This window comes from Anas acuta, chromosome W (assembly GCF_963932015.1).
Source record: "Anas acuta chromosome W, bAnaAcu1.1, whole genome shotgun sequence".
In the NCBI taxonomy this organism is placed as follows: Eukaryota; Metazoa; Chordata; class Aves; order Anseriformes; family Anatidae; genus Anas; species Anas acuta.
Window position 1 is genome coordinate 1,574,267 of NC_089016.1, and position 16,391 is coordinate 1,590,657.

The following is a 16,391-nucleotide window of genomic DNA, read 5'->3' on the forward strand; positions in this document are numbered from 1 at the left end:
TTTTTTTTTTTTTTAATGTTAAAACAACAACAACAACAACAACAACAAAACAAGAACAACAACAACAACAAAAAACAAACAACAACAAACAAAACAAAACAAAACAAAACAAAACAAACAAACAAACAAAAAAAAAAACAAAAAAAAAAAAAAAAACAGAAAAAAGAACAAACCAAACCAGATCAATCAAGAGTTTCACCCCATTTTAAACCTGCAAAATGACATGCAAAAGGAAATTTAGATTTTCAATCAAACGTATATTCTAATTTTTCTGCTTTGGCATCAACCATTCAGAGTTATAATTGGAACTTGCCTATAAAATACGGTGTATCAAGTGCCAAGAATACTTTTTAATGGAAAGTAATACAAAACATTTGACAAAGCTAAATCTGAATCAACTATGAATTACCTGAAATCTCTCTTATAACTGCCACAGAATTTACCTTGGAGGAAGTGGCTGATAGAAAAAACAGAACCCTCATCATCAGTGTTTTAAATTACCTAGGGATTAATTTATTAACCAGTCTCCAACTTATTTTAAACAAAAGACTGTAAAAATATGCAGCAGTAAGCAACCAGTATAGTTTTGAAGAGGCTTACAAGCAATTGAGAGCATCTGAATTCATGTTAAGTGCATATTTAATAATTGACCATTTTTCTAGACTTACAGCTTGACAGGTCTCACAAATAGCATCCGACTTACTCCTAAACATAGCCCATACTATGGAGAACATCCCGTGTAATTTTACAAAGCAGGCCATGATACTAGTATCATTCTTACAATGATACATACACATTATACAGATACATACAACAAAAAGACTAACTAGATTACAGGTCGATTAAAATCTAAAAATCTAGTGTCTACTGTGAATCTACTGTGGGGAGGAAAGAGTAAGGGGCTCAGGAAGCAGAACAAAATATATAAGGATGACTAAGAATTCAACTGTTGTTCCAATGGTGTTCACAGACTTCCAACAGCAATTTCTTCAGAGTTAGATTTCAGCTGTAAGCATTAAAGTTAGTTCAATACTAAGGACTTAGAGAAAACAGATATGAGAAAACAGATATGACACAAGGACTCATTATAGTAATTTATTCGAAATACCTTATCTGGGGAGGTAAAGCATCAAGTCTAGTTTCTGGACTCCTTGCTATGGCATCAACACTGATTCCATGACAAAATGTTCGTAGTGTCTCATATAGCATGCCTTCCACTTCTGCATCCTCTTCCTACAGAAATACTGTAGTTAGCTAATTCAGAATAACAGGTTGATGACTTCTAACAAGTCAGATTGATATGAAGTTGAAAGTTAGATGTGTCTGCTGCGATAAAGAAAGTATTTACTTGAAATATGTAAGTAAGTAAAAATCCATGAAATGATTGCAGTTCCAAACCAAAGTCAACATAGCAAAAAAACAAACCTACATTGCACAAAAAGATTTGCCAGAGGGACATGCTGAGCCCATTCTTTGGGCTCAATATCAGCATAGATACAACCAGAACCACTGACAACAGCATGATAAGCACACACTGCAATGCGAAATAATGGGAACAAAAGCAAGGAGGCCATGTAGGTTATCTTCTTTCGCAATTGGTTTTACTTTATGGAAAAATGCTAGAACAACCTGGTTGGTCTGGAAGAACAGCAGCAGGTAGAAAGGTACCCTTCATCATTTAACATGACCAAAATTACTACCTTGGCTATTCTTCCCAATGGTGAGGGAACTGGATGGTGACAAAGATGAAACAATTGCTGGGATTGTGGACTTAATGAATCAACTGATCTCCAAAAAGTTCTCAAAACATCCTGCGTAGTACCTCAAAATGTAGGAAGGCTATTTTGATGAAATGTTCTCTATGGCACAATTCTGCTTTAAGGAAAAAAATCTTTCTGTATACACTCTGCATAATGTAGATGCTAGGAAGGACCTAGGTGATTTTCAGAAAATTTCCAACACTAAGACTTTGGGGAATAATAAAGACCAGTTATACTGTTTTCTGTATTAGATAGTAAAGTATAAAAATAGTACCATGTAAAGGAGAAGTGAGCTCAAGAAAAAGAAAGTAAAAATAGATTCCAAAGATGAGAGTGTTCTACTATCAATTTTCAAGCACCCAGGGGAAAAAAAAAAAAAGAAAAAAAAAAAAAGTATTACATATAAATATACACAGTATGCTATCTTACTTTTTAAAAATTTTCACGATATGGTGACTGGAAATAATGTCAAGGTAAAAAAAACATATTTTACTGTTTCTAACAGTCTGTCAGAGAGATGTAAAATAATAACCTAGAAAGCAGATGTATATTAAGTAACTATTTGCCATTGTCCTTCCTTGAAAGAAATGTCTCTAAACTTACTTTGGAAATTTTAATTATTCCTTTCTTATTTCGGGTATTTGAAATCTTTGCTGCTTTGATAGCTACCTGAAAGACTTAAAAAAATAAAACACCATACAGCAAATGTTAAGTTACATATTTCCAAAGCTAACTGCTTAAGTTCCCAGGTAGTAGTCACAAACATTTGCAAGAAATACTGAACTGGGATTACTCTTCCAGTAGAGCACTCCTGTTTTCATTGCAGCCTACTCAAAAAGAACTTTACACCAGCAGGATGCTAATACCATTATGTATTTATATATACATATTTTTCTCTTTAAGACCAAATATCCCAAAGTCATTAATGTAATAAAGGAGTAAAACACTTCCTGGCAAAATGGGGTGGGAAAGACGCAGGAAAGTGACTTTAGTCTTTGTCAGAAGACATGCTGTCAGTTTCAGGAAGCAACTAATAAAAGCAATAAACAAAAACTAACCTGAAATCTATGTGTCCCTGCAACTACATAGTTATTGCCACCATATGCAATGAGGGAACATGCACCTCCACTATTAAATGGATTGAATTTTATCACATGCACATAATCTTCACAGTCCACCATGTAAGCAGCATTTCTAGTAGACTCTTGCTTCATTTCCAGGGGACTATGTCAAAGTATCGTGGAAGTGATGTCTTCTTCAGGATGGAGGTCAATGTTCCTATAGGGAAAGTATTAAAAAGCATGCATTATGTATTTGCATAAAGAAAAAAAAGTATTTGTGGCGCAACAACTCAAGATTTCTTGTAACACCATATTTATGGACACAAAAGGTCAACTTCAGCTCATTAGATCCAGATTTAACACCTAATTCCAACTATCAAGAGATTAACTAACCTAACTGACCTAATTCACTAACAGGCATTCAAAACTTTTTCTACAGACATCAGTAACAACTGCAGATTTTGTGCTACTGATGGCAACCTATCAAGACATGGGATTAAGTAACTCTACGTACCAGAAAAGTCACCCACATAATTTTAAAAATTTCAACCAAATGACAACAACATATCTATTATTACCTTCAAATTCTCTTCCCTGGTGTACCTCTTTAAAGGACAATCGGTATCTAACTAAAAGCAGAATTAAAACCACCAAACTCTAAATGCAAACACGATTCTGCAGATTACTTGTCTCATGGCATAAGCCAGCCCAACTGGGCCCCCTTTTGGGGTCTTCTTGACCAACAAAATGGAAATGTTGAAGGACTGGGGTGGAAAAGGGGCTTTTGTGGAAAGCTGACGAGCGCTCGGCGCGGGGCAGCCCGAAGCCGCCACAGGCACCCTGAGGGCCAGGGACACTCCTTAAACCCGACTTTTTCACCCCAAACCCCATTTTTCAGTGTTTGCGAACCTTGTGCTTGGGGATGGAAGCCTCAATTGACGGTTCTAAAGTACTTTTTTTTATTTTTTGTCTCTTTTTCGAGGCCTAAGCCCATTTGTGAGGGCTTGAGGACAAGCCCAGGGAGGGTAAAACCTCCACCTCAAAGAGGATTCTTTCCAACTGTAAAGAATTTATAATTTTAGGCTAAAAAAAAAAAAAAAAAAAAAAGTAACTTTTTAGTAACTTTTTAAGGGAGCACAAAATGCTCCCTCAGGGCCCTCCGGGCTCCCTCCCTTAGGGCCCCTCAGCCTCTGTCCTGGGGCTGTGCCGGGAGGGGGGGGGGGGGGTGAGGCTGGGCCCCCTTTTGGGGTCTTCTTGACCAAAAAAATGGGTATTGAAGGACTGGGGTGGAAAAGGGGATTTTGTGGTTTTACAGCATGCAGGAACACGCAAAATGTCAAGAAGTTGCATGGAAAAAGGAGGGATCACACCCCAGCCCCGTATGGAGAGAATAAAGTTTTAGTTTGGTATATTTTGTTTTGAGAGGATAAAGTTTTGAGAAGACATCCTTTTATTTCGGTCAAGATTGATTTTGGGAAAATCCAGCCTTTTCAGCCCAAAATCTCCCTTGGAGGTCAGAAAACCTCCTTAGACTGTGCCCGGAGCAGTTTAAAAGGTTTAGGGCTGCGCTTTCATGAGGCACTGCTCCAAATTACATGGAGAGATCTTTCCAACCTTCAAGATTTTAGAATTCCAGGCTCAAAAAACTCGTTTAACATCCAAACACCACTTTATTAAACCCAGTCCTCCCTTTCCAGGACCCCAAAACCTCACTGCATGATTAAACCTCCTTTTTCACACCAAATCCCATTTCTCAGTGCGAGGGGACCCGGTTTTTAGGGTCCAAATCCTCATTTGTGGGTTTCAAAACCTTTTCTTTCAATTCTAAGCCCATTTCTGAGGGCTTAATGGGGAAACCCTGCACCCCATGGGGGGGATTCTGCTGTGTCAGGAGGCTTGGGGGAGATTGAGGGGTTTTGGGGTGTTCCGGGAGGCTGACGAGGCCGTGAGGTGGTGGGGCTGAGGCTGGGCCCCCATTTTGGGGTCCCGTATCCGGGTGGTGCCGTTGCCAGGGTCCCTTTGTGACGTAGGGGGGGGGTCCCTTTGTGACATAGGGGGGGTCCCTTTGTGACGTAGGGGGGGTCTCACTTTAAAAGCCGTGGCAGCGGCTCCGTGCCCTCATTGCCTGTCAGGACAGGGCAGGAGCGAGAAGGAGCGAGCCGGAGCGCCCTGAGAGCGTTGCTTGATCGCGTCCCTTCGCGCCCACCCCCCCTTGAGAGCCATGTCAGGCAAACCCCCCCGTCGGCCTCGCGTGGCCTGGGTGGACAGCTGGGCCACCCCCATCGACGAGTCCTCCTACATCACGCCCGAGGATGAGGAGGAGGAAGAGGTGGCGGTGCCGCGTGGCCGTGAGTGCAGGACCCCCTCCCTTTCACAAAGGCACCCGGCTCCCCCCCACCCCCCGGGGGGGTCGCCAGCACCCCCCCTGATCGCCCCCCTTGCTCTCTGCCCGCAGCCTTCGACGACCTGGAGGTGTACGTGCTGGAGGAGGAGGCCGTGCACACCATCGACGAGTTCGTCAAGACCTGGATGGAGGTAAAAGCTGGGTGCTGGGGGGCTGTGTGTGGGGTGGGGGGGGTGCTCCCAGCTCTGGGGGCCCCCCCTGACCACTGGGGGTTTGTGGCGCAGATCCCGCAGGGCGAGGAGCAGAAGATGAAGTTCCTGGAGAGCATCTGCAGCGTCTGCACCACCGCCCGCGAGTCGGGGCTGTCCGGCGGCTTCGCCGACTTCTGCAACCGCTGCAACTTGTGCAGACATCTGCAGGTGAGCTGGGGGGGGGTGAGACAAGGCGGGGGGGCACCCGAGGGGACCGCCGCACCCTTGGGTGCCAGCTCCCACCCCCTCTCTCTCTCCCCCCGCAGCGGCTGATAGAGAAGGAGCCCCTGGACCAGCTGGAGACGGCGGTGCGGGAGCAGGCCATGCTGGCTGTCGCTGCCCTCAGGTAGGCGCAGGGCGCCAAGGGGGGGGATTTTGGGGATGGAGGGGGGATTTTGGGGACAGAGGGGGGATTTTGGGGTTGGGAGGGGGATTCTGGGGAGGGCCTGGCCCTGGGGGCCACGCCTCAGCCCCTCTGTGCCCCCCCCGCAGCTCGCTGCAGGTGATCTCTGAGGACAGCATGCAGCGGCTGCTCACCGCCTGCTTCAGGAGCGTCTTCATGCTGCCCCCCAAGGAGAAGCTCAGCGCGCGCAACTTCGTCATGGTGGGTGCTGCGCCCCCTCCTCGTGCCCCCCCCCCTGCAGGGTGTGTGTGGGGGGGTCCCCGGGGTCCTTCCCGGGGGCTCACCCGTTGGTTTCCCCCCCCACAGACGATGCACGCCATGGACAGCATGCTGCAGCTGCTGCTGCTCAGCCCGCCCACCACCAGCTTCCCCTCCAAGCTGCAGAGCATCGTGAAGGTCTGGCCCGTGCCGGGGGGGCTTCTCCTCACCTGGGGGGGGTCTCCTCACCTGGGGAGGGTTCTCCTCACCTGGGGAGGTTGTCATCACCTGGGGGGGGTCTCATCACCTGGGGGCGGGTCTCCTTATCTGGGGGGTTCTCGTCACCTGGGGGGGGTCGCATAACCCCGGGGGGCTTCTCATCATCCTGAGGGTCTCCCCACCCCCCCAAGTTGCCCCCCTGCTTTCTGAGGGTCTCCCCAGCCCCCCAAGTTGCCCCCCTGCTTTCCGAGGGTCTCCCCAGCCCCCCGAGGGTCCCCCCCCCGACCCCCCAGCCCTCATCTCCCGTCGTGTCCCCGCAGGCACTGCTGCGTTTCTGCACCTCGACCAGCGCGCTGCCCCGCCGCCGCGCCATGATGCGGCTCCACAAGATCGGCGACTTCCTGGGCAAGTGCTCCTCACTGGAGGTCAGTGGCTTCTCCCCTTTCCCCGTGCCCCTCCCCGCAGCCCCGTGGCCCCCCCTGGCTGAGCTGTGTCCCCCCCTTTTCGCAGCCCTTCGGCAGGTACCTGCTGGAGCAGCAGCGCACGGACCTGATGCTGACCTGCCTGGAGGTGGTGTCACATGAGGTGCCTGAGGAGGACGAGCAGTGGGTCTCCTTCTTGCTGAACGCGGCGCGGGAGGACCCCATCAGCTGGTTTGCGTCGGTGAGTGCCCCCCCAAACCCTAAACGAGGCCGGGGAAGGAGAGGAGAGGCCACTTCTCACCCCCCGTGTGTGTGTGTGTTTGTCCTCTTTGCCGCCAGGTCCCGCACTTCGTCATCTTCTTCCGCAAGAAGCTGGTGGAGGAGCTGACGCCCGCCGTGCGCCAGAAGCTGCTGGAGGTGCTGGTCCTCATGACACGGTGCTATCCCCACTCCGTCACCATGTCCATACTCTTCATCTGCCCCTCAAGACTGAGGTACCGGCCCCCCAGCCTCCCGAAAACCCCACAGGGCCCCCGACACCCCGCAGGGCCCCTCAACAGCCCCTGTCTGTGCCCGCAGATCCTCAATGGAGATGTGGGAGGAGATTTTCAGCACGCCCGGCATGCCGAAGAAGCTCCTGAACGAGATTTGCATGCTGCTGCGCGACAATACCATACGTGCGCACTTTGGGATGACCGAGGAGTACGAAATCCTCCAGCTCGGCCTCATGCAGACCCTGAGCCCCGAGGACCCCATCCCCGCCGTGCTACAGGACGTGGAGTGCCTGAAGAGATGCATCAGGAACACCAACTTCCACCTGCTCTGGATCGCACTCAAAGGGCTGGCGGCGATGCTGGAGAGGCCCAAGATGGTGAGCGCACCCCCCCACACCCTCCCCCACACACCCTGCCCTTCCCCATCCCCATCCCCATCCCCATCCCCATCCCCAGCGGCCTCCTCACGCCCTGGGCTCGCTGCTGTCATTGCAGGGGCTAACGGGGATTATCCTGCTGCCCGACGTCCTGAAAACCCTGCGGTTCGGCAACCCCCACATCACGGCGGCGGCGCTGGCGGTGTGCTGCAGGGTCCTGCGCGCCCTGATGAAGAAGTCGGCCAGCATCACTTCCCTGCGGCTGGTCGATCTGCTCACGCCTTACTTGGACAACGTAAGGGGGGGGGCGAGGCTCCTGCGGCACCCACCCCGTGCCACGGCTGGGCGGGCGAGGATCGCTCAGCCTCCATCCTCCTCTTCCTCTTCCAGGAGGCCGACATGGTGCGGGAGAATGCCATGAAGCTCTTCAGCGCGTGCATGGAGCGTGTGCTGTGGAAGCACCGCAGAAAGATGTGGAAGAAAGTGCACAACGTCCTGCTGACCCTCTACCTCCGCATGAGCGAGGAGAACCCGAGCGTGGCCAAGGTGAGTGGCGCCCATGGGGTGGGGGGGGGCTCGCGGCAGGGCCGGAGGCAGGCGGCGAGGAGCCGGCGCCAATTCCCTGCCTCTGCTGCCCCGCAGGCTGCCCAGGAAGCCCTGATGGCCGGGTCCGAGCTGCTGTGGTGGGACGAGCTGCAAGAAGTGGCCCACATGAACCAGACCTGGAGGATCAGAGCCTGCCTGGTGAGGGCGGCCTCCGCGCTGAGGCTGGAAGGGGGGTGGCCGGGGGGAAAGGAACGAGGCTGGGGGAGGCTGACGGAGCCCCGCGGCCTCTCCAGCTTCAGCAGGACCGAAAACGGGTGGAGGAGCGTCTGCAGAGGTGCCGGGCCTACCTGTCGGATCCCCAGGCGTCGGTGCGCAAGGAGGCTGTCAGATTCATCGGTGAGCTGCCCCCCGCCTGTCCCCCCCTGCCCCCACAATGGCCCCGGGGCCTCCCCTCGCCCTCCCTGGGGCGGAGGCTGACGGGCGGCTTCTGATCCTAGGGCTCGCGGCAGAACATCACCGGGACCAGAGCAAAGAGAAAGTGTACGAAATAATTGCAAGTGAGTAAGGGGGGACGGGGTGGAGGCCAGGCCTCGGGGAGGCTGGGGGGGGGGGTGCTCACAGCAGCTCTCCCCGCCTTCCTCCCGGCCAGGGGGCTCCTGGAGGGGTCTCCCCCGGCCCAAGCAGAGGCTGCAGCCTCTTTCTGTCCTCCCGCAGTCCTGGAGCCCATGATGAACGACGCGGAGCCCTCGGTGCGTGAAGAGACCGCCCGCACCATCCGGACCGTGAGGCAGCATCTCCACTGGCTGCAACGCCCGCGGGATCCGTGGTACATGCTGGCGGTGCACTGCTGCTTGCCTCGAAGATTGTGGCAGGCGCCGAAGCAGAAGCCAGAGCCAGAGCCCGAGCCCCAGAAGAATCCAGAAGAAACTTCAGAATCTGAAGACTCCTCCCTGGATTCATCTCTGTGCCAGAGCACGGACAGCTAGCGGGCCTCCAGCCCACAGGGGTTTTGGATGCCTCCAGGAAAGGAGCCTCCAGAACCCCCCCCCACCACCACAAAGAAATTAAAGAAATTCCATCTGTTTATCCAGAGCCTCCTGGGGTCACTCCTCAGCGTCCTCCACAGCCCCCGGCATCCTCCCAGCTCCGCACCCGCCTCCCTCGAGCAGCTCCCGTCCTCCTGGAGCTCAGGGCCCAGACCGGGACGCCATATCCCCCTCACAGCCCCACAGGGGCAGAGTAGAGGAGGACGAGGACCTCTCCCCACCTCCTGAGCACCCCCAGGAGGAGGAAGGCCCCGCCGCTCTCCTTCCTCACCTTGCTGCCTGCTGGGACGCTGCGAGCTCGGGAGGAGCCATCCCCGAATCCCTCCCGACTCCCCCGACCCCCTTGTCCTTCGAGCGCCTCGTCCCACATCCTCGCGTTCACGGCCCCCATCCTTCAACTCCGTCCCAGGACGTGGTCAGGGAGTCGCAGGGAGCCAGGAGGTCTCCCCGGAGCCTTCTCCAGACCAAACAAAGCCCGGTTCCCTCGGCCGCTCCTCACAGGACATGTTCCAGAACCTTCCCCGGCTCTGTTGCCCTGCTCTGGGCATGCTGGGGGGGCTCCATGGCCTTCTGGGAGCGAGGGGCCCAAAGCTGAACGCGGTGCTCCGAGGCAGGACGCGGTGTCACCTGCAAACCTCCTGAGGGCAATTCCCTCAATTCCCTCATCCAAACAATTAATGAAGATCTTAACGAGGATGGGCCCCACCACTGGGCAAACACCACTGCCGACCAGCTCGATTTCACCACCGCTCTCTGGGCCTGGCCACCTGGCCAGTTTTGAACCACATTTTGAAAGAAAAACATGCTTTTTTTTGGTGAAGCGGGTACTTGTCACAGCCCTGGGCTGCAGCTTCTCCAGGAGAATACTGGGGCAGGCCGCACCAAAGGCTAAGCAGAGGGCATCAGCAGCCCTTCCCTCAGCCAGCAGGGACACGGATTGGACTAGATGATCTTCTGAGGCCCCTCCCGATCCCCCAAATTCTGTCATTCTGTGACATTTTGCCATTCTGTGTCAGTCGGTGGCAGCCGGGCCCTGGCGGCTCCGTCAGCTGCCTCAAGCGGCCTCGCTGCAGGAAAAGCCCCGCACGCCTCGATCCCCCGCTCTGCGGCATTACACAACTGCCTGGGAGGGTAATTAGGGTGGGGAGAGGGTAATTAAGGGGGTGCTAACTGGGGGGGGGGCGGTATTTAATTTATTCTCGCCTCACAAAAATAAGATTTAGCAATCTCTCCACAAATATCCCTTTTACATCCCAAGCCAAAATAGTAACACCATTAAAACATGATGATTTTACATTAACTTCAAATAAGCTAAAGACTTTCAACACCTCACCAGCACCAGCTTGGATTCACTAATTTTTCCCTGTTGGTTCCCTGGGATTTCAATAACAGAAGTCCCACTGATTAAAGTTTTCAGGTTTATATTAAATTACAATGCAGCTCTGCCCTTATATCCAAAAATATAAAATTAGAATTACTTATATTGCAGTTCAGGATCCTATAAGAACAAAATTCTCAGAATTTAAGAATTGATAGTTTTGTCATAAGCAAAGAAAGCAAAGACAAGAAAAGGCCATTAAGAAAAGGAAAGATATAAACCTTTGGTAGCTGTGGAATTTCTTCTTATTCAACAGGAAATATGACAAATGTAAGCAGTCAAAAAGAAGGGGCCAAGAATATTTTTATCATACATGTCACAATCAGAGCACCAAGTGAACCTATTGGTAGAAGTGCTATCTAGGGCATAAAGTCAGTAACAAAGAGAAAAGCACCCAAGTGCTTTTTACTGAAACACTCTTATCCTGATGTCAGATTGCTGGGAAGATGCTTGCTCACTTGTTGGGAACTATGTTGAGTTGTACCCAAATATTGTACTGAAACTGACACTCAAGGAGGAAAGCAAGCTTGGAAATGACTTAAGCTTCACCATTTCAAACACTGTTAGACTGATACTGTTTAGGTGGTTGAATCCAGTATCCCCACAAAGTCCTCAGTTGTCTACTGCAACAGATCGGCATTGTCTGCATTTCTACAGCTACCACTACAGTTGGTGCTCAGGTTTCTTCTGAAAGTAAATAAGCGTTACTTAAGTTGAAAAGTAAAACCTAAATTTCTCTCTTACCATTTCACTTTGCAGCATCAGGCAAATTCTTTAACTCTCAGTCAAGACAGTATTTGAATGATAATATACTTGCAAAAAATATGTATTCCCTACTGTTTAAAGGCAGATTAAATCTACGTCAAGTCCCTGCCATAAAAGGACTGTCTCCCAGGGAATAAATTTGTGCACTTGCCCCATGCACACGCTCATACCAAAGAGATACAGAGCTTGAATATACTTTAAAAAAACAATATCTTAATAGAAATAACTGGAAAAGGAAACCTGTATTTCATCTTCCATTAAATTTTCCATATCTAAAAAGCATTGAAAAAGAATTTATTATATTTATATACATATATATATGTATATATATATATTTTTTTTACCTTCGCATTGCTCTGGTCCTGTGAAGGCACACAGCCTCTATTTTCTGGTACATTCATTATGCCAGTAATAAATTCTGGCAGTTGAACCTTTAATAAAAAGAAGTGAATAAATTTAAATACAAAGATGACTGAAACACAAAAGTAGTACTAACACCAAGTAAAGCTACGATTTTCTCCAGCTTGCTAATGTTTTGAACACCAAAAGCTACTTTTTCTTTAGTCTTTAGAAATACAACTGTTCTAAGAGAGAAATGACATGTAAGACTCAAATTAACTCAGGACAACCTTTACAGTTACTGCCCTAAAAGCAGCTGCCTTTTTTTTTTTTTTTTTTTAAAAAAAATGGCCTCATGTGTAGTGTTTTTTTTTAAAAAAAAAAAAAAAAAGTTAAGAAAAGCAATTGCATCTTCCTGAATTTTAGTCCTCCTTTATGTCTTTTGTAGAACTGTTTGAGTGCAGATTCTCTAAACTTAAGTAGGCAAGTTTGTTACAAGCATACCTGTCAGACTCATACAACAATTTAGGTTAGAAGGGATCTTTTGAGATCACCTAGTCCCGTTACTTGCTTGAAGCAAGACAAGTTAGACCAAGTTGCTCAGTGATGTCTTATCCCTACAAGACATATCCCTTACCCCAAGCCAAAGTTAATATCTCTAAAGGCAAGATTCCACATCTTCTCCGGGCAACCTGTTCCAGTATTTGACTACTTTTTCATGGACACAGCTTTATTCCCAACTCAGGAGGAAGAGTTACTCCAAGCAATTGAAATATCCTGTCCTTTATTGACTATTTTTTCCTCTAATAATGCATGTTACCTTCCTGCAAGCAGACAGATAACTCCTCTCTGTAATTTTTGTTACAAGCTCGAAATAGGTGCAGCTAATTCCAATGTTTACTATTTTTTCATTATAAGTTTCCTTTGTCTTTTAATCTTCCCATGCTCTAGAGAGCACAGAATCAAATACAATCATGTGGCATGCTTGTATTTTAAACTTCCTTTAATTGCTACTAATACACAACCATCAGACCCAGCAACACGGGTTCAGGAAAGTCCATCTCACTAATTTGATATCCTTTTATGATAAGATCACACTCTTAGTAGAGGAAGGGAAAGCAGTGGATGTAGTTTTCCTGGATTTTCACATGGTTTTTGATTTTGTCCCTCATGGTCCTTCTAGACAGATTGCCTAACTGTGAGGAAAACAGACTCACAGTAGGACATTTGGACTCAATTTTTGCAGGTCCCTTCCAACTGCATCCATCTTATTCTGATCTTTGTTACCAGATCAAAATATACAACCAAATTTTTGTTATTTCCATAGTCAGACTGCAATATGTACTACAACTTCTCTAGCCTGGAGCATGGCCTCATGTGTAGCGTTATAACATCTGAAGCACAGGAAACTGCAACAGATGCTTGACTGAGTAGCTGAAGTGGAACCTCTTGTGGTCTCTGGAAAAATCTAACATGAAGATACATGAAGAATATGGAGATCTTTTTTTGCCATTAAGAGCGAGGTATTTTTCAAAATGAAAACCAAAACTATTTGGACTGCCTATCAACATATATCCAAAACTCCATGACACATTAATCACTAAGCTTTGATCCATCTACATCAAGTCTCTACAATTCAGTTTTCAGTTCTGTTTGTGAGAAAGAACAAGATACTCAGTGGAGCTGTGATCTACCCATCCAGCAAGACAGCAGAAATATGCAATTTTTGAATGGATCTAAGATCTCTTAAAGATTTAATAATTTAAAGTCATCTGTTCCTCCAGAGAAAAGGAAAGTCATTTGTGACTAATTCAAGACTTCCGTATATATTTTAGATGCACTGTAAATCCATAACTGGAATCAGAAATATGGTAAAACAGAGATCAAACAAACAAAATACTTACAGGGGCTATGCTTTCCTCTTCAGATACAAGTGCAAGAGCATAGCACTTCTGACATATATCTATGATATCTAACATATTGCTGCTTGCTAAGAAGGTATCTGTTAGAGGATGCACGGCCGAAAGCACGACAGACACCAGTAGAGTCAGATCATGCTGCTCCCATTTATTGCCCGAATAGCCTCGCTTTTATAGTGAACTTAACAGGGGCGGATAGTGTCTCACACAAGATTATTGGTCAAAAGCACTCGGACAAACAACTACAAGAAAACAACCCCACCTGCAAGAAAACAACCCCCTTGTGATTAGCAGTCACATAGACCTTGTCCTTGAAGCCAGCTACTGGTAACAATATTTTTCTGAATTCCTCAATTGGGCGATGTGGGAACACTGTCATGGGAACTTCTCATAGTTGCCCTGGTAGCTTGGTTTGCTCAGCTACAGCAGGCCATGAGATTTTCTAAGGCCTACTCCTGGTTGCTTAAGGCAAGCTCAGATCGAACAATTGTTCCACGGACTCACGTCCACGCCCTGTATGCCAATTGCCAATTCCCAACAGGTATCATAGGCTTTTTTAACGCCAGCATAATTTTCTGGCTTTTCCATGTTTTCATGTGATAATCCTAGTTTGTCATGTAACAAATATTTCCAAGTTTCCATCACATCATTAAGTAATACCGTGAAATCTCCGTGGTGCTAATAGGACAGAAAAAACAAACAAACAAACAATGTTTTATGTTCAGCATAGCTTTAAAAGTTACTTTAAAACAAGATACATATATATATATCTTACAGAACAAAATTATAAACTAAATATTTGCATTTGTAACGAACAAAGTAGTACTTATAATTGAAGTTATTCCGGTGCTTTGGTCTTAGAGCTAACTTTTTGAAATAAAGTCCTTTATCCTGATCTTTAAAATGCCAGGCATATATTTTGAACTTTACTCATAAGAAAATAAATTGATTTTCACAGGACTACTGCATAAATACAGTTAATTATTTGCAGAAATAGCGTTCATCACAGCAGACATTTACCTTCCAAAAGCAGTAAATAATATTAGCATGCTTCAAGTAGTGATCTGGGAAAACATACACCATCTCCCAACCAAAATGAACATTTTTCCCCCCTCCCATGTTAATAGTTTACTATAATGTTGATAGCACTGCTACACAGATCTAACAAATGCATTAAAGCAACACACACCTAATTATATCCATATATCCCTTACTAGTATCATAAATAACATCAACCATATGACACTATCTTACACCCAGCTTTGGGCCCACACTCCCTTACAGAATGATTAGATTACATTCCCATGCACCCATCTGCCTCCTTCCCTTTAGTCCTTCCTCCCCCCCCCCCCCAAATGAAAGAGAACTATAACTTGACAGTCAATTAGAAGATTTAATAGCAATTAATAGAGTTAAAGTGCAAATCAAGTAGGCAAAAAAATGACATAATGTGGGTAGCACAATAACTACCAGCATGTTTTCAGCAACTGAAGAATCTTTCCCTATTCTAGGCAAAAAATAAAATTCACGTGTATCCAAGTAATGTAAGAGGCTGGTTTCACAGCTGCAGTCCCTTTCCTTTTTCTACTCTCAAGAGAAGTGCACTCCGTTGACCTTTGATAGACAGAAACAGAAAATACATCAAGAGGAAGGACTAAAATCACATTTGATTTATCTATCAGTTACTTTCCCCCTCCCCTCCCCCCAAAGGATTTACATCAAAATAAGGTCATCTGCTATAAATGCATTTATAAATAGGGGTGCGTCCAATAATGATCCCTAAGCACTTCTGAGATGTGCAAACGCTTGACTGTAAAGCAATAGCTTGCAGTTTTATTATGCAGAAACCAAAAGGGAAAATATAGAAAATGCTTCTTATTAAGTCTTTACACGGAAGAACCAAAGAGACTAAAAATAAAAGACTAAACATGGGATTATGGACTGCATACAATCTTGTAAATAAGTGGAAAACTTAAGGACCAAAGTTGTTAGCAAAGGTGCCATAGTCGGGGTTTACAAGAACAACAGCAGGGCACAAGCGAAAAGCAAAAAGGTAAAAGTCACAGAAGGCAGGAACAAATAAGGATGGAATTCACAGTTCTAAATCAAAAAGAGTAAGTGACACATCCCTCTTATTTGAGTAAAACTGAATGAGGTCTTAACTGGATTGCAGCCTACAACCTTCATTGTCAGCAAGAAGACGGGAGAGTTTAGGAAATGCTGCACTTGGGTACAGTATATAACACTACTTAGAGGATCTCTTATTTAAAGGAGATGAGTATTGTCAGTGGTTAAAGACTGCAATAATGAGGAAGCCATAAAATAAGTTCAATCCCTTTAAGCAAAACTACATTCACAAAGAATTACAGTCAGAACCTGACTGTAAGTTAAAATACATAGCAAAGGCTTCTGCTACTCTTCTGCCCCCCCCCCTCTCCCCCCCCAATCACAAGAAGGGCATAGACCTATTACAATGAGTCCAGAGGAAGGCCACAAAGACAATCAAGGGGTTGGAGCACCTCACCTACAAAGACAGGGTGCGGGAGTTGAGACTGTTCAGAAGAGAAGGCTCCAGAGACCTTAAGGGGTCCTACAGCAAAGCTGGGGAGGGACTCTATCAGACAATGTAGGGATAAGACAAGGGGGAATGGCTTTACCCCAAAAGAGGGTCGATTTAGATTAGACCTTAGGAAGACATTCTTTGCTGTGAGGGTGGTGAGGCACTGGAACAGGCTGTCCAGAGAAGCTGTGGATGCCCCATCCCTGGAAATGTTCCAGGCTGGGTTGGATGGGGCTTTGGACAACTGGGCTGGTGGGAGGTATCCCTGCCTGCTGCCAGGGGAAGTTGGAAATAAATGGCCTTTAAGGT

General features: G+C 47.2%; 2 protein-coding genes across 2 annotated transcripts in view; one reads left to right on the forward strand and one right to left on the reverse strand.

Moving 5' to 3' along the window:
• The window catches only part of LOC137847160 (nucleoporin Nup37-like), a 34,420-nt gene that overhangs the window by 15,276 nt on the left and 2,753 nt on the right, over positions 1 to 16,391 (reverse strand). The window contains exons 2-4 of the mRNA XM_068665454.1: positions 11,609 to 11,695; positions 2,819 to 3,038; positions 1,109 to 1,233 (exon numbers count right to left, since the gene is read on the reverse strand). Coding sequence (XP_068521555.1) covers positions 1,109 to 1,233; positions 2,819 to 2,974 — 281 coding nt within the window. The 5' untranslated portion in view covers positions 2,975 to 3,038; positions 11,609 to 11,695. The remainder of the gene's footprint in view (positions 1 to 1,108; positions 1,234 to 2,818; positions 3,039 to 11,608; positions 11,696 to 16,391) is intronic.
• LOC137847466 (uncharacterized) lies at positions 7,109 to 8,475 on the forward strand. Its single transcript, XM_068665735.1, has 5 exons — positions 7,109 to 7,529; positions 7,648 to 7,824; positions 7,920 to 8,075; positions 8,172 to 8,331; positions 8,438 to 8,475. The coding sequence occupies exons 1-5, from the start codon at positions 7,245 to 7,247 to the stop codon at positions 8,473 to 8,475; spliced, it is 816 nt and encodes a 271-aa protein (XP_068521836.1). The 5' UTR covers positions 7,109 to 7,244.